Source organism: Phaethon lepturus, unplaced genomic scaffold (assembly GCF_000687285.1).
Source record: "Phaethon lepturus isolate BGI_N335 unplaced genomic scaffold, ASM68728v1 scaffold1916, whole genome shotgun sequence".
Taxonomy (NCBI): Eukaryota; Metazoa; Chordata; class Aves; order Phaethontiformes; family Phaethontidae; genus Phaethon; species Phaethon lepturus.
The window spans coordinates 41,671-59,799 of record NW_010548088.1 but is presented as its reverse complement, the minus strand read 5'-3'; the positions used below and the strand labels follow the sequence as shown (position 1 = coordinate 59,799).

The following is an 18,129-nucleotide window of genomic DNA, read 5'->3' as shown; positions in this document are numbered from 1 at the left end:
GGGAAAGAGAGATGGGCAAACAATGAAAGTCAAATCTCCATCTAGAAGAAAAGTGACTTGCCTCGGTTCCTAAGAGGGCTTTGCTTTCACTGCTAATCAGCTAGGTCCATTCATTAGCAGCAACTGCATACAGCGTGCCTGGTTTATTCACCTCTGCATGAAAATAAGAGGGCTGCTTTCTGAAGATGGAGTTTGTGCTTAACACAAGCCAGTGGTGACAGGCAGACTACCAAGGAACTTAGTCTCTTTCAAAGGCTCTGTTCTCAGCCCTGTGTAAATCACTGCAGCTTCACTGAATTACATCAGATAAAAATTTGGCTATTGGTGTTCTAGCTCAATTTTGCAGTGCATATTGTTTTGACACTAAGTACTTACATACAGGTACTCATGCATATGGTACTGAAGAGATATTCATTATTTCTCAATATTTTCCTTTGAGAAGAAAGGACAACTCCACAAAAAGGGGCGAAAAGCAATAATCTCACATGAGGTGTGCAGAAGGGTGATTTATTGACATGCCACACAGCAAATCAGCAATGGAATGATAAGATAAAGTCTGAGAAGATGCTACACCCCACTCTGCAGCTCAATTCTCCAGGCCATTGTACCTTCCCTATAGTAGAGCCAGGACCAGGCAGATTTTGGACAGGGAGCTGAGTCGTCACCCCTGAGTTCCAAGGAGAACTGGAGACACGGGGCCTGTTAGGTTCATTATATTTTAGCTTCTCCTACCTCCTCCACCTGTCCCAAAAGCTGAGAATCCACTGCTTTGTGTGCCAAAACCGGTACCCTGTTGTGACAGCGATCCAAATGTTGGGGTATTTTGATTTGCTAGCGTGCCAAATGACGCTGTGTTGTTACTGGTACCACCAAACCTGCAGTTTAAAGAGAAAACTTGTGTTTGCAAGCATCTTCTCTTACACTGGAAGTTTGTCCCCATACCCACAATGATAACAGTGCATTCCTTCAATGAGAATGCATCAAAAGAGTGAGAATACCCAATATGAACAACTATAATTGTTCATTCTGGAAATGGATTTTCTGGTTTGGGAAAGACTGTTGTAAATACAAACATCTGTTAAGCTCCCATTCTTACTGTACACCAGGCAGAAAGACAGATATGTTCATGCTTATACAAGGTACATTTTCAAGTGCTTGGAAATACCAACTCCAGCCATCAAATAGAAGATATTAACTCATGTTTGTATGTAGTTTTCACCCTTTAAGCTCAAAAGTACAGCATCGTTTTGTTTCACAAACGGGGCAGGAAGCACAGAATTGGTATGAGCTGCTCATGGCCAGAGCACAAAGCAGAGCCCTGATACAGAACCCAGACTCACAACTTTCAAATGGTACCTTACCTACTGCCCACGTAAACTGTCTGCAGATTTCTCAATTCCTTTCTCTCCCCAGCCCATTCTGAACCACACACAGTTCCAGGGCTTTCCTGAAGATCTGCACCTACCTGGCACTTCTCCCCACCACTGCTGGATTACTTCCCCAATTACTTTTGGGGACTGAAATAAGAAACGCTTTTATATATGGAAATTGCTCTCCTTTCTCCACCCACTCCATCCAACCAGGCATTGCAGAGCTATCAGCATGACACACTAATGAGACTGTGATATGCATTATGGTTCTCTGTCCCCCCCATACACCTCTCTCAGTTCTGAATGTTAAGAGGTACACTCAAAAAACACGCTTCAAGTGTTTCTCTAACTTAAACCAGGTAGAACGCAGACACAAAATTTTCAAATGACAAGCTCTGCAAGTGCATAATGCTACTAATACCGACCCAGCGCCAATCCACCCCTGAGCAGACAGTTGTCCAAGTCAAACAGTGTGCCAGCTTTGCAAGGCTGTGCCTCACGCTAGCTCCTGTCATTTCTGACTTAAAATATGACCTGACAGCACATTAACCCACCTCTCCATCCATCCAGCGCTTGTAGACTTTAAAAACAACAAACACACCACATCAAAACATATCTTTTCAGATAAAAGATAACCCTTGTAGCAGTGTGACAACCAATTCACCTGGTAAAGGACATCACCTCTCCTATCCCAGACACTGTCAATCGTACATGCTACTGCCATATACAGCATTAGATACAACGGGCAGTTCAGTGACTTTGCATCTTTAGCCCTGCTAACCATCCCCTGTGCCTCCGGTTTGGCTCTCGACCCATGTACCTTGCAGACAACTTCAGCTCAGAACCACAAACGTGCTTTTCTCAGCAAAGGCAGAACAGGTTTTGTAGTTCTTTTTTAAAAGAAGCAAGATGAGGTGATGCATTTCAGAACAAGAGGTTTTTATAATGCTCCATCTCCACAGGACTGTGCCACTAAACACACAAATCATGTCTACCCCGTGAAAGGAAGCAGAGGTGAAAATAGTGACAAGGAAACTTGTGGTTCAAACTGCTCTTTCAGTTGCAACTAGAAGAACATGTCTGTTGAAAAATGCTAAGCATAGGAGTAGAGAAACAGCTTAAGCTATGGGCAGATTTTTTTGTTTTTAAATGGGATACAGTCATTGCCTGGCAACAACTTAATCAAACCAATCTTGCCCAGATTTTCAGATCTTTTCTAAAGCTCCTATACAAAACAGAATTGACAGACACTCGAGGTTAATTTATGAAAGCAAAACATTATTTGCTCACAAACAGTTGGAATTACAGACTTTGAAGAAGTGTGGTGGTTGCTATTTTTGATATCCAAGTCATTTATCAAGGGATGCAGATTTTTCAGAATTGAAGCAGCAATGAATAACATGTATTTAAGATAGCAGGGTGTTCTCAGGAACTCAGAGCTAATATTGCACAACACACTGGCAAGTACCTTCTCTGGATTTGGGATTTTTAAAGTTTCACTTCAAGAGAAAGGCAGAAAGGAAGTCCTGCACAGGCACTCAATTATACTGCACGATTAAACTATTGCTCAAAATTGTGTGGTCAGATTTGGAGTTTTGTAAACCTGCCTGAGAATTTTGCACATTCAAACTTTTTAAATCAAATTCCTCAGGCAACTCTGAAAATATCAGACTAAGTCTGCATCTTTCTAATAGAGAAGAAATTCTCAAAACTTTCCAGAAGTTAAGCCAGTGAATTCTTTCTTGAGTCTACAGATTCCTTATGCAAGACCTCTATTTGCATCACCACACTGATTGTTCTGAATCTCATTTTGTCTTTAAGCTTCCAACATTGTCACTGAGTGCATACCATGCATACAGTTTCAGTACAAAATCCTCCAGCACAATGGCTGAAAGTTGGAACATAACAAAATATCAGCCAAGTTGAAGCTAAGTCGTCCCTACAAGCGCATCCTTCTTTGCAGGGATTTAATGAAGCTGCCTCTATTTTTACCCTTTCCAAAGGGACTCTCCAGTATGCTGCACCAGAGTTCAGGATGTAGCAGAACCACCCAGTTGAAGCCTCCCACAGCTCAGGGGTGCCCTGGCACATGGGTATCTGCCGAACTCCATGGGGAATTAGAACATACAGAAGTGTAACTTGTTAATGTGCCTTACGTAAAGGCGGTTCCTCCTGAAACTAAAGAAAGACACTTGCGAAATACGTAAGCGCTAAGATGGGGAAGACATCCAGTTTCCTCTTTTCACTGGAAGTTTTTATTTTTTTTTAACTGGGTTGGTTTGGTCCGAATAAAATTGTAGGGTATGAAGGACAGTTGCTTAATGGTAGTGCAATGTTGAAGAGGTACATTTGCTGCCTATTGCAGAACCTGCTTTGCAAGGTTTGAAATTCTGTATTTGCTGAACAAAACAAGGAATAAAGTGCTGTCTACTCTGGGGCCAAGCACAGGCTTAAGGGGTAAAGCAACAGGTAAAAACAATCAGTGTGGGATAAACACAAATTGCTTGGGGAGCACAGGCTGTTACAAGTGCTTCTTCCCACCCCCCAAAGGTGAGAGAACAGACTGAACTCTCATTAGTATCTCTAGCTCAAACCTCACAAGCGGATAAGGTCGGTAGACAGTCACAGATAATGATATTTATTATTTTCTTTGCTAGGCACAGTTTGTAGGCCTAGATTTGAACTCATTACGTGTGCACACAGAAAATACTCCTGCATTCCCCTAGACACAAGATGACTCACACTCCCCTCCCCAAATCTCTAAAGCTAAAGATTCAACATAGTTTCAGCATTAAAATGAGATCATATACATTATTTCCTTTGGGCTTAAAGTCTTTGTTTTATGCCTTTTCTAATTTTTTTTTTTTTTTTAAACAAACCAACCAACCAACATCACTTAGAGCTTAGCAATCAATCACAGAATACTTTCTTTTACGTTAATACAGAGGTAACTAAGCATAATAGTTTTTGTCATTCAAAAATATGGCTTTCCCAAACCCTTGGCCCTGCTTGGCTTACCCAAATCCTCCAGCGCTGGCTGCTGCTGTACCCTCGCCGAACACTTTGCCTCCCGTTGAGCCCAGAGGGCTTGAAAAGGTTGGGGCTGAACCGAATGCTGGCACCCCTCCGAACCCAGGGGATCCCCCAAAAGTAGGAGGGCTGCCAAACACTGGAGCAGCACCGAAGCCACCTGAGCAAAACAGAGGCAAAAAGGGACAAGAACATAATGTAAACAATAATGCAGAAAAACAAAAACTAGATTTCCAAGCAGACAATCTCCATAATGGGGCTGTTTATCTTATCATATGGACACAGCATTATTTTACAGAACCAATTGCCACAAAGCTTCCAAACTGCAGGGTATTTCGTTACAAAAGACATGGATAAGAAAAGGGCTTGAATGCATGCAAAAAAACTGCAACCGAATTAAGAGACTATCCAGAAGAAAACCACATTCTGGGTCTTCAATATTTCAGCACAAGATCAACTCAATCCCCACAGCTTTACTAAAAGGTGGTAATATGTCATACATGGAGGAAGATAGCAAGCATGCGCAATAACCAAATTACACAACACGTGATAAAACTGATGCTTTTATTATTATAAAAAAACCACACATCCATCCTTCATCACAAAACTAGCACTCCTTAACCAGAAAAAAGCTTAGCTTATGTAGTCAGTTTTGAAGTAAAGCTCTGCTCATCACCATTTAAACAAGTTACTAGCCTAAGGAATTGCATATAACAACGCAGAATGAAAAGTCTCCTATGAAGGCCAGCTTCATGAGCGTTTGCTGCTGTGTTTTGGTTGCAGTGTTTTACCCTGGCTTCTAATCTAAAGCTCTGGAAGGACATACAAGTGTTCCAAGGACAGAATTGGATGCATAAAAGTGCTTAAACTGGAAGAATTCCCCAATGCAATCGGCAAGTCTCCCTGATCTCTTGTGATTGTTTTTGAGGTGCTCCAGCAATGCAAAAAGATTCAGAAGGTAGAGTATTATCTCAATGCTGGCTTAAGCGGTGGAAACTAAGATGCAGTGGTTAAATGCCAGGTCAGTGGAACTGCACGATTCCTGCACAGAATCAAGAACTGAACGCTACTCTTGCCAATTTCTGTTTGGGGTTTAGCTGCCTTCTGCAGCTCTGAATGGACTTTTACTCAGATTATTTTATTCTATACTCATCTGCTGATATTACTGGCCTGTTTCTAATTGACACTGTGGAACGTGAAGGACACCTGCTCTTTTGTTTGACTAGAGCTGAGGACTGGAATACCACCATGCACTTAAATACCCTGGGTGAAATTCCAGTCCATGTCAAGGTAATGGATATTGTTTGGCTGTAAACACAAAAGGTCTGGAAAAAAAAAAAGCAGCTCGGCCTGAATTATTTAAACACAGATCAGATATCTTGTTACCTCTATCTCTGGGAAGTTAAGAGTATTCATCACAGGGGCTGAAGCTTTGCTTATTAATGCGTATTAACAAATAGTGGAGAAAGGAAAGTGAAACATGTAAGTAGTGAAACCAGGACAATGGGGGATTCAAATCCAGTAAACCCTTCCACTGCAGTTGGGAGAGGAAGACACACCATACATTTCAATATTTAGCAAATATAACCAGGAGGGAAGGATCTGAGGGACTCTGTGTGAGCGGCTGTGCCTTCTGCAGAAATCTCTTGAAAATCCTATCTCAAGAAAAATTTTGAAACCAAAATAATCAAAAGAAAAGGAAAGAGTTAGTGGGTGAATGAAAGAACTTCCTTCAGCAATGCCCTTCTCCAACAAAAATAGCAAATGGGAGGTATGCCTGAGATAAGAAACTGTCCACTCCCAAGCAGAATGCAATACTCGAGAGATATCTTACAAATGGCTCCTGGATCTGATAGCATCATCACTATGCTCTCAGCCGCTTCACTAATGTGAGAGCACAGATACTGTCAAAGCAGAGAGTGCTTCTTCTCACAGCACTGCTTCTTGAGCACCACTGTCTCAAGACAACATCAAGAATGACCAAGCCTCCCCTACTTCCCCCAGGGATTAAGCTTCAGTAGACACACTTGGAGCAGAACACTTGTCTTCATCAACGTTCACTGTAAGAATGGTCTGAGGACAGAGGAGAAAAGCTTTGCTCTGCCTGATCCTTTGGGCCTCCATTCTTGCCTGGTAATGAACAAAATGAATGTTTTGTCATTCAGTTCTGATGAACATATCACAGTCATTACTACTTTCGTGGCTCACTCTTTGGGCAGATGACAGTAAAAGAGGTTTTGTGAAATTTCCAATATTTGATTCAATTAACTCGATCAACAAAGAGAACAGCTCAACCACAGAAGAAAGTGATGATGACAGGTCAGACTGATTTCAAAAGAGAAAGACCTGAAGCACATCTGATACGAATTTTATGAGGAAGCTTTCCCACCGTAGACACCTGTGCATTCACTCACATGAAGAGATGGGGACAAAAAAGTGTTACAAAACCCAGAGTGAAGCTTGGAAGATAATATTCCAAGAAAGCATCTAAAATAGGAAAAATTTATTCAATTCCATTTCTGTACTCTTCATTGTATGGTACATAAGATCAGAACTAATTCACATAGCTTTCTGCTCTTAAGCTGCAATGAGAATTTCTGGAATGAACACCTGAAAATGTAGTTTACTGGATGCTTTTCTGCACAAGAGATTGTAAATCTCTGCCTTGATCCACCAGTTAAAGTTCCGCTCACTAAGCCATTAGTTATTCTTTATTTATTGTTCAGAGACAGTGTACATGTATGAAGTCCAGGCTGTAGCCATCTAAATGGTAGAACACTCTACTAAATATCTCACAGATAAGCATGGGTGTTCGTAGTGGGTGGCTTAAAAAAGTACCTGCTTTGGTTGGACTGGAGAACCCAAAGCCTTGAGATGCCACACTTCCACCACCAGAGCTGAAAGTGCCTGTAGGCTTCTGATCTCCAAAAGATGAGCTGCCAAATCCAAAGGTCTTTGCTCCACTGTTTCCAAATAAGCTAGAAGAATCTGGGGAAAGGAAGAATACTCGTAAGTTCATAACAGACATTATTCTATGATATACTTCATTAACTGGATCAGGAGAAAGGGAAACTCCTTTTACTTCCCCAACCCCCAAGCACAAAATGAATACCACATCAGAAACAGCACTCTGCAGAGAGAAGCTGAGTTTTCCCGTATTCCTACAGGGCTTTGTAGTTCTACCAAGCCATTCTGGATCTGATGGACCACTAACAACCCTTTATTGCTGCAATCTAGCAAATCATAGTGATGGATGATTTGTTTAGTTGCATCCTGCACCGTAGTCACTAACAGACAATCCCTCAAGTGAGAAATCACAGCGGCTAGAATCAGCCTCTCTTGACAACACCAGTATCAGTCTGCCACAAATTAAAGATTCTCAGCTATTCTAGCAATGGCCAGTATTTTTTAACATGACTACCTGACATGACCTTAAAAGTAGGAGCCATACTTTTCAAGCCTTACTGAGAAACCTACTTCTCCCAAGTAAGTATCCCAAGTGATAGGATGAGAGGAAACTGCCTCAAGTTGTGCCAGGGGAGGGTTAGATGGGGAATTAGGAAAAATTTCTTCACCAAGAGAGTGGTCAAGCATTGGAACAGGCTGCCCAGGGAGGTGGTGGAGTCACCATCACTGGAAGTGTTCAAAAAACGTGTGGATGTGGCACTTCGGGACATGGTTTAGGGGGCATGGTGGTGTTGGGTTAATGGTTGGACTTGATGATCCCAAAGGTCCTTTCCAACCTTAATGATTCTGTGAAATAACTCAAATTTTGATCTTTCACAAGGTTACACAGGAGTTTTAGCATCTAGTGGCAGGACACAGAATAACCAAAGCTTTTCTCTGGCGAACCACCTGTTTTATTTCATCACAAAATCCATCACTGCAATAGAAGAGGACTAAATGAGCAAGATTAGAGAACTGACCTCAACCATTAAACCCAATGGATCATTAAAGATGTAATAGAAGAAATGGATTTGCTCTCCCAAGACTTGAAGTGCTACTTCTAGCCACTTGCAGCTCATTCTACAGCTCTACTTTGTTCCCCTACTTTTACATCTTAGACACTGCTTCCCCTTCTTTGTGTTTTCTACCTGCTGGACTCTACCCTTCTGTTCTCCCTTTCTGCCAAACCCAAGTCACAAATGATGGAATAACGAAGCTAAGCAGTCATTAAATAAAAGGCACAGTGAAGAAATCATTATGAATAGCTTTTGTGACATACAAAAGTATGTAACAAGCACAGATCTGCAATAGCTGCACACGAAAGGCATGAGAGTGCCTGCTAGTATTTCAAACTAATTGCTACAGCAGACAATAGCATACATGCATCTCAGCTCAAATTTTAGAGTATTACCAAGACCTGTTAGTCCAGAAAACTCAAGACAAATGTGTTTTTAACTTGACTCTGGCAATAAAAAAAAAATCTTTACACTAATAGACAGTGATTGATTCTTGCATTTACAGTTAATCCTTTATAGCTTCTAGAAAAAAACAAAGTTATAGTCCCTGGTGCAAAGGAACCTGCATATAGCTTTAATATATTCTTCACCACTTTTCATATCTCCTTTTGTTAGGTTGGTTGGCTGGGCAAGAAGCAACATGTGGGAGGACCGGTTTGGCATCTCACATGCAGATTGATTTAGCTAAAACACACGTGTGGACTGATGCCTTTTAGCTGACAACTGGAGAAAAAGAAAGGAGAAGTGCTGAGTCCCTCCTCCCAAAGAGTTCTTTAACACAATTCCTCTCATCTATCCAGCTTTCACGACACTTGTAAGAGTTTATCTGTGAGACCTCCACCCTGTCTACCAAATGTGGATAAAAACTGATAAAAGGACCTGTGTAATTCTGCTTCCTTACCAAAAGAGACTATATCCCCAAACCAACCATGGAGCGTATTTATTTTCCTTTACTACATTCATGTGACACAAAAAGTGCACATCTCCTTCTACACACAAAAAATTACAGAGAGCTTATCCATGTATTATAGCAAATTTTGGTAAAACATCCTGCATGTGCTGCATAAAGATAGCCATTTTAGGACAAAGCTGAGGAAACTGCTATCCATCACACACTTGTTAACTTGGTTTCTCTTGAGCAGGGGATTCTTAACCATTTTTACAGTGCTAGGGCAGATGAGAAAAGTAATTAAAGCTTTCTAACTTTCAACCAAGTTGGAAGCAGAAACTCAGTGACAAGAATTTAGTGTGTTCAATTTTAAAGAAGCATTTGGCCAAGAATTCCCAGAGGAATATCCAAGAGGATATAGATATTCTTCACACTTCTTGCATCTGCTTGCTTATTTCAACGACTTCCCTACTTGTTTTCCATAAACCTAAAAGAAAAATTCCGGATTACACATCGTGCATACTCTGTCTCTGTTACCCCTAGAAGCCTTTCATGTTAACACAGAATTGACTCAAAGACGTCAGAAAACAGCAGAAAAGCAGATGGGATCGCAAAAGCAGATGGAAATCAGAGCACATTTTGTATTCTTGTTTTGTTCACTCACTCTGGGAAGCTGCAGACCCAAATCCTCCACTGGAGGAACTGAAAGGATTCTTATTGGCTGCATCCTGACTTGGCTTTCCTCCCAAACCACTGAAGAAACCTCCACCTCTCCCACCACTTCCAGCTCCAAACAAGCCTCCACTGGAAGAAGATGGCTGCTAGAACACAAAAAGGACAAAAAAGGGATTTAAGAGAAGTCAAAGCAGCACATTCCCCCAAGGCTGATTTTTCTGTCTGGCCTATTCCTCCAAATGTACAAAGGGGTTAATGAACCAGCAAGTGATTACCTTCGAACACGTAATGCAATGAAATCTTATTTGAATCTCCCTTAAACCTTGTCTACAGTAGAGAATAATGCCTCTGAAACTTGCCCTACACTGTCCACCTTCCACTTAGCGTGGAATAAAGGCAGGTGACTTACCGCATCTCTATCTTATCTTGTATGTGATAAAACATTTATCTCTCCATTCCCCTTTGAAAACATTCACACAGATGCTGCTTTGGTGCCCACTACAATAGCAAACGTCTTCAGTACAGACTGGGACTCTTTACTCAGCACATCAAATTGTATCTTTCTTTTTTTTAAATATATCAGAAATTGGTAGGGAACCCTGAACAAGTCCACAATATATAACAGTCCCTTGTTTCTACAAAAGTAATAAATACTTGCCTGGCCAAAGACAGTGCCTCCAGTATTAGCTGCTTGCCCAAACACAGAACCTGTGTTACTAGAACCAAAACCTGCCAAGAAAAGAAAGGAAAATAAGCTACCAGAACTATTATTAGGGTATAAGACAATTCAGGGAGGTGACACTAGTCCAGAATAGGGAAAGGACAGATCTCCCATGCCAAAACACAGGGATACAAATGTTGTTACCAAATGTATCTAGATTGGGCAAATTTGTGCGCCAACACACAAATAATAAATTCCATTGAAAGTTCATCTGAAAGTCATTCTCCTCTTCTCTTCAGACAACTTAAGAACAAACAGAAAAATAGAAGGCCTTTTCACTTGTAGGATTCTTGCTAACAATATAAGAGAATTTGATTTCTGTTAACATTGCTATAAAAATACTGCAAGTCACGGACAAGCTGTTTGCCATAGCATTCTGATTTCCCTTGTGTAAGGAGAATCTGAGCTTTGTTACCTAAAGATTCCTGTTACAGATAATGAAATGTTTTGATTAAAAAAACAACTCTCCATTCCATCTCCCAATTCACTGAAATGTGCATTTTGTGATAAAACTCCCATTTCTATAATTAGGAACACCTTTCTCAAGCTGAGTTCACTTCCCCCAATTTAACTGTTCTCTGTTACTGTAGTTAAAATGAGCAAGCAGTTTGCCTACAGTGCCATCATTTTTAATTAAACGAGCCTAATTAGTTTTTCTTCCTTGGAAATACACGTTCACTATTATTACTATGTACGTTTCACTTTTCCCTGGGAGCTCTCTGAAGATTGTACAGACGAAGCTTTGGAAAAAACCCAATATACTGTAGCAACATGGATAACAAAAGGAGACTGACAAAGAAGGTTTGGTCGGTGCAACTATTCCATTTAACTGTGTAGACAGGTAGCTGATAGTCATGTTACCACTCTAATTTTGAGATGTTTCCAAATGCAAAAGTGGATTTAACAGATTAGTTCCTTGCTCACCCATCACTTGGAGAGCTTAAGAGGTTTATTTGCCATCCCAGATCACAATGCAGTACTATACCTGGCTTTACATCCACTGTTGCACATACTCAATGCAGTCTGCTGAAGGAAATGCTGCATCTGTGTTTGTTGCCTTGGTTATGGCCTCAGAGCTGCCTTGCTACTTCAGTGTAACAATTTACAACAACATACTAGTTTTAAGATCTTTTACACTATGCTGAATCCAACCCACTTATTGTGCAACAGGCAGGACAATACATAATTCAAAATTAAGTCAAGGTAGACTTGGAAGTATAAAATGAATGCAAGATTGGATTGAAAAGCCTACATTCAGAGGCCTACTGATTAATAACGAAGCAGAGCAAAAGCTTCTTTGGTCTCCAACATTAGCCTCCCCCTCACACACATGCCTGTTCTTACTAATGGAAAATAAAAAAATACAAACAAAAAAAACATCAAGTGCCATAGGGGAAAAAAGGCATTAAAAAAAGATCCTATTTTCCCTATTGATATACCACGCTCTGTACTTCAGCCAGACTGCACCACTGTGCTGTGGTGCATCTCCCTGCAGTTTGTTCTTACCTGAAGCCTGGCAGAAGCTGAACCCAGCAGATGACGTTGTAGTAGTAACGGCGGCAGCACTACCAAATACGGATCCCCCTTGCCCAAAGCCGGTGTTCTGCCCAAACACTGGAGGGCTGCTTTGTCCAAACAACCCACCTCCAGTGCTGGCAGATGGCTGTCCAAAGGAGAAGGAGCTGGCACTATTGGTGCTAGCCGGTGCTCCAAAAACATTGCCGGTGCTCGAGGCTGCCGTGGAAGCCGCTGGCTGCCCAAAGGCTGGCATTGTCCCAAACCCAGACTGGCTAAAGGTAAAGCCACCTGAAGAACTGCTTGCTGGTTGCCCAAAGGTCGGTGCTTGGCCGAAGGTTGGCTGACCAAAGCCGCCGGTAGTGGTGGTGCCAAAAGCAGACGTACCAAAACCTGAGCTGGCAGCCTGTGTGGTAGTGGTGGCAGTAGACAAGGTACTGGTGGTGAGTTGCCCAAATGGAGAGGATGCTGTGGTACCTGTTGGCAGTTGTCCAAAAACAGGTGCTGTGGAAGGAGTGGCAGTTGTATCACCAGCAGGCTGGCTAAATGCTGAGCCAGAAGAGCTGGAACTTGGAGGCTGAGAGAACACTGAGGAGGAGCCTGCAGAAGTGGGGGCAAACACAGCGGCACCAACAGCTGGACTCTGAACACATGTAGTAACGTCAGAGGTAGCAGCCAATGCACTTGTTGCTTCTGCAGGAGAGGCAACGTTTGTTGTAGAGGTTGTCACTGAGACATTCTGATCTGGTGGGGCAGATGCAGAAACACCAGGAAGCACTGGTGCCTTCAAGTCACTTGTGGACACCGAAGTAGCAGTGGTATCAGGGGGAGGTGCTGCCGATATGGTGCCAGAGCCCACAGAGACAGTGTCCCCGGCTGTGGCCTGGGGTAAAGCGGGTTCTTTAACAGACTCTGAAAGCTGTATCTGTGGCTGTGGTGACTGCGTCATTGGAGGTGATGACCCAGCTGCTACAGCTTCGTTTTCAGATGGCTTTTCTGACACTGATGGTAATTTGGCATCCCCTGCTCCCTTATTAGAACTTGCAGCGGGGACAGCAGTTTGTGATGAAGTCAAGAAACTTCCAAATGAGAGGGATGTTGAAGCAGAGAGAGTAGAAGGGATAGAGGTGGATGTGGTCATACTGTTTGCTTGCTGAATACCAAATGAAAAGGTGGGTTTGTTGCCACTAGAGCCTCCAAGATTAAATACTCCAGAAGACCCTGTGCTGGTTATCTGAACATTGCCAAAGAGACTGCCTGTGGCACTAGTGCTGATGGATGGGGATGCCACACCAGCTGATGTGACTGACGTTGAAGCAGCTTCTCCAGTTTTTCCTAATGACAGGGGAGCACCAAAAGTAAACCCAGAAGGTATTGTAGATACTTTAGTTGACTGTGCTCCTGCAACACTAGTAGATGGTGTTTTAGTACCGGTCTTGGCATTATCATCTACTTGACCAACTCGTAGTCCTGAGAAGGTCCCAAGAGTTTCACCAGCTAGACTGCTCTGAAACAAGTGATCTCCTGGTTTAGATGGAGGGATATCCAACTTGCCAGAGGCTGTGGAGGGAGCAGAAGATGTTGTGGCAGCAGGTTTGTTTGATTGGGTGCCATCTGCTGAGGAGCTATTTCCTACTAAGGCTCCTGGAGCACTTGCTGCCTTGAGGGACCCAAAACCAAAGGAGCTCTCGGGGACTACTCCAAATTTGGAACCCCCAGCAAGCGAAAATGAATCAGTCTGGGTGGACTCTTTAGCAGAGGCTGTCAGTGAGAGAGACAGAAGTGACAAATTGAGTTATGGTATGCAAAGCTTATTTATCATTCTTACAACAATAGCACTCTTTAGTGCTTCACAGATTGCTTAGAAAGATAGTGCTCTTGCCTCAAAACTATAAAGCCTCTGACCATCAAGTAACTGCCACTTCCATGTGCACTCAGGAGACAACAGTGACACCTGAAGCCTTTATGGACAGAGTTGCAGTGACAAACACTGTTACCTTCATGTCATAGCCTCCACTTAACCATCATTCTCTCTGAGTGCAGGGAATTTAATCCTTTGGCTCCTATCTCTTTTTCAACAGTTTGATAAAAACATAGAAAACTGGTTACTACAGACCATTTGCTGTTAACACCATTTTAACCCCTTCTTACCTGCTTCAGCTAAACAATTCCTGACATTCATTACAGAGTTCTCTGTTTAAACCAATGGCTCAGAACAGTTTGGGTCACTTTTGGCACTTGAAAAGTCTTCTACAGAATCAAAACTTTCTTTACAAATTCAAGTATTTATAGACCACCAATCAGGTCCTGTGTAGCCTGTTTTTGGCTTTGAAAGACTAAAGAAAAGCTCTCAAATGTAATTGCCAAAGCAGGTCCACTTATAAGATACACTGCTGTCCAACAGTACGAAACGGCTGAAGTTTCAAGGGAGACTGGACTAGGTTTAGCTGATGTATTGTCATTTCATTTCTGAGCACCAAACACACACAAATTCTGACTTGAAGACATTGCATTGATGTTTGGACTATGGGCTGATTTGGACAAGGTACAGGAAATCTGCCTGGAGATCAAACAACAAAGAGCAAAAGCTTCTTGGCACAGCTGGTATCATCCTTGTGTTTTACCCTATAAGTATATTAAGTATATTAGCAACTGACACTGAATCATGTAGCATTTGTTTCCTTCCAAGGCACTGAAATTCCTTCTGTTCTTCCATCACCAGCTAACAGAGGCAAAGGTGCTCCTACCATTTCATGGAGCAGCATGGAGTAACTGCCCTCACACAATGCTGTGGTTTACAAATCTGTCTCCTGCACTCCTTTAATCAGTGTTATTTACCTAAGCTTTTACGTTAATTGAATCTTCAAGTTGTAAGCCAAGTTAGTTCTCTCCGTTTAAGTCAACAGAATACCAGTAGCATTGCTGTGGCTGTGATAGTCTAAGCATATAAGCAAGCCAAGATTGTAAGGAGAGGTGATATCTTATTAGAGCAACCAATAACACTGGAAGCGTGGTTTTTACCATACAGTCTCTCTTGCAAGACTGAAATTAGAGGCAGAAAACTTCAAGAATATTATAAAGCAGATGTATTGGTCCCCTTTTTCCAGGCCAGGCAAATATGCTCTACCTATGAAATGGAAAGGCAGCCTGGTCAGCTCAGGTTTAGAAGCTATCACAAGCTAACACAAAGCTATCCCAAGTATTCCCCTCCCATTACTAAATGCTCATTCCACTTAATGACAGCTTTCTGTGCCAGACCACCTCAGTAACCTTAAAATCTACAGATTAAAGACAGCAGAGGAAATTACTATAGATGTTATCCTCTTCATAAACTAGTACCTCCTAGATGTTCTTGGCAGCAAATATTTTGCTTACTGTTAATTGAAAGGCAGGTGGCCTAGATTTCTGGGCATTACAGGGCATAATCCACCATACGTATATATGATGTTATTGCAGCTACTGCAATTTTAATAATAGAACAGCAACACAGAACAAGAACCACATGAATTACGAAGCGTATGCGTTTTCTTAGCAAGGAAGAGATGTTGTTTGCACACTCTTCCAAACTAACCTTGTGAGGAAGCGAGGCTGGGCAGTGTCGGTGATGAAGCAGCTGATGTGACAACACCAAAATTAAATCCAGACCTAGGAGGAAAGAGGAGAAAGGGAAAGAACGACTCTTAGCTCAAAGTATTGAAACTTCCAGCCCCATGATTAACACAACTTTAAGACTCAGATTTCCAGTACAGGCTTGCACAAAGTCTGGCACACAGGTACAAGAGCTGATTCTCTAAAACAACTAAACAGGTAGAGAGAAGCATGCAGGCAGATTGGGATGCATTTGTTTTTCCTCTGACAAGGCTTCTAGAGGGTTAAAGAGAGCGTTCTTTTGTATCCTCGCCATATGCTTTCCTTTCTGCTGTATATATCTTCCCCGTTCAGCTCAGCAACTGACCACCACGCACCAAACCCTGATAGCTTCTGGGAGACTAGCAATAGCAGAAGCCACAGTGGCGACTAGAGTTTATTTAAAAATTAAAAAACCCCAAATTCAAATACCTAGAATACCACCCCCCATCAAAAAGGAGATCACTCATAGCAAGACAGAAATTAAAAGTTTCCATGACTATTTCACACTAAAAATAATTCTGTCTTGCAAAAACACTGCAATCTTTCATAATGAGCACTGGGGTCCTCCAGAGACCTTCATTCCCTGAGGCTTTTTAAGCTTTCTCTGATTCTCAAAGACCAGCTGCTGATACAGAAGTCAGGCCGTGTAACTAAAACATCACTGACAACAGTACTGTATTTATATGGTTTACAGACTGAGGCACTGCAGCCTGGGACAAAGGTGGCATTTGTTTGCTTTTTGAACCTGAATTTTTATCTCTCAAAAGGACTATTTTAGCCCTTTGAAGAGCACAGCAAGGTGTTTGGGTAACATCCACTTGACAAACTTGCAGAGGTCAGACTGAAAGAAACCAGCCATTTGAAAGTATGCATGTTCTGAGAAACTTAACGTTACCCATTTCATAAAGAGAAATTCACCCCAGCATTAGATAGGTAAACATGCAGAATTTCAAACAATCGTTTCTAAGGAGTCATCCCTCTCCCCCAAAGATAAGATATGACCAAAGAAATATTTTTGTCATCCCTGAGAAAACACTCCATAAGAGAGATTTCAGAATAGCTGTATGCTCATAACAGTAACACAAAGCAAGGTGCATGTTATGCAAGAGAAATCACCAGATGGCATGGGGACTCTCTAGTCACCTCCATGAACAGACTACTTTTCAAGCCAAAACATGGAATTTGTTCTGGTGTACCAAAATAAATAAGTAATTCAGCATGTTTGACCATCAGCACAAATTTCAAGTCCTAATCGGGAATTCTAGCACTTCTGCTTCTCAAACCTTTGCCAGCATTTGAAACCCATATATGTATGCTCAGGTTAGAAAACCCAACGTCGTTCTCTTTGGAATCCACCTTCAGAGGGGACAGGTGTTAATATGACCATGTTCAGGTTCTTTCTTCTTCTCTGGGAGCAGAAGCTTCCAGTGTCCAGCCTCTTCTCCTGCTGCTGTAAAGCCCAAAGTTCACTCTCACATGCTTCTGCACAACTTGCTAGGGATGATTTTTCTGCTACTGCTCTTTGCTCATTAAAGAACAAGATTTAAAACTAGCTATGGTCTGCCTCTTTTTCCTCTTCCTTAACCCCAACATATAAGATACAGCATAAATGTTCTTCTCTGACTCTCTGAGAACTGGTGATGTGCACTCAAAAGGCAGTCAGTTAACCCCGTGTATCAGACCATGAGTGGGTGCTTTAACTGCAGTCACATTGCTCTCATCTCAAATCATCACCTGATGATAAGAAATACCAGTACATACAGTATATGATTTGTTCAATAGTCCAGTATAGATAAACGTAAGAAGAAAGCCAGTCATTATTTATTCTTGATTAGTTACAGACTGAAAAATCTCAAAGCAACATGATATTGTGTCAAATTCTCACAGACCTTCAGACCTCACTCGGGAAGGCTTCTACAAACACCAAGGTCTTCCAAGAACTCTGCTGCGACCCCCTGCCCTCCCAATATAACACCTTCAGGTGCCATTTTTACAGCATTATGCAGCTTGTAGGCAACACTTGCCGTAACAGCCAATACTCATACTTAACATCAACTACAAAGAAATATTAATGTTTCATACAGACCCCACAGAAGAAAACGAGAATGCTTTGTTAAGCTGTGCAGTTGTTGCTTGTACTGATGTCACTGTAGAAGAAGTCACAGCTGCAACTGTTTTTACTGTCCCTTGTCCTGTAAGTTACAAGAACAAGCATTACAAAAAAGAAAAAAGCACATTGTCATCCAACTATCAGAAAAGGAAGGAATAGTTTGTGCACACAGTCTGCAATTTTATCAATGGGAAACAAAGCTTTTTTGCCATTTATACCAGGTCGGA

The 18,129-nt window shown here is 41.8% G+C and overlaps 1 protein-coding gene across 1 annotated transcript in view; it reads right to left on the bottom strand.

Moving 5' to 3' along the window:
• The window catches only part of NUP214 (nucleoporin 214kDa), a 46,639-nt gene that overhangs the window by 1,055 nt on the left and 27,455 nt on the right, over window positions 1–18,129 (bottom strand). The window contains exons 27-34 of the mRNA XM_010289831.1: window positions 17,879–17,984; window positions 15,734–15,807; window positions 12,154–13,923; window positions 10,585–10,655; window positions 9,916–10,072; window positions 7,239–7,388; window positions 4,389–4,560; window positions 733–875 (exon numbers count right to left, since the gene is read on the bottom strand). Coding sequence (XP_010288133.1) covers window positions 733–875; window positions 4,389–4,560; window positions 7,239–7,388; window positions 9,916–10,072; window positions 10,585–10,655; window positions 12,154–13,923; window positions 15,734–15,807; window positions 17,879–17,984 — 2,643 coding nt within the window. The remainder of the gene's footprint in view (window positions 1–732; window positions 876–4,388; window positions 4,561–7,238; window positions 7,389–9,915; window positions 10,073–10,584; window positions 10,656–12,153; window positions 13,924–15,733; window positions 15,808–17,878; window positions 17,985–18,129) is intronic.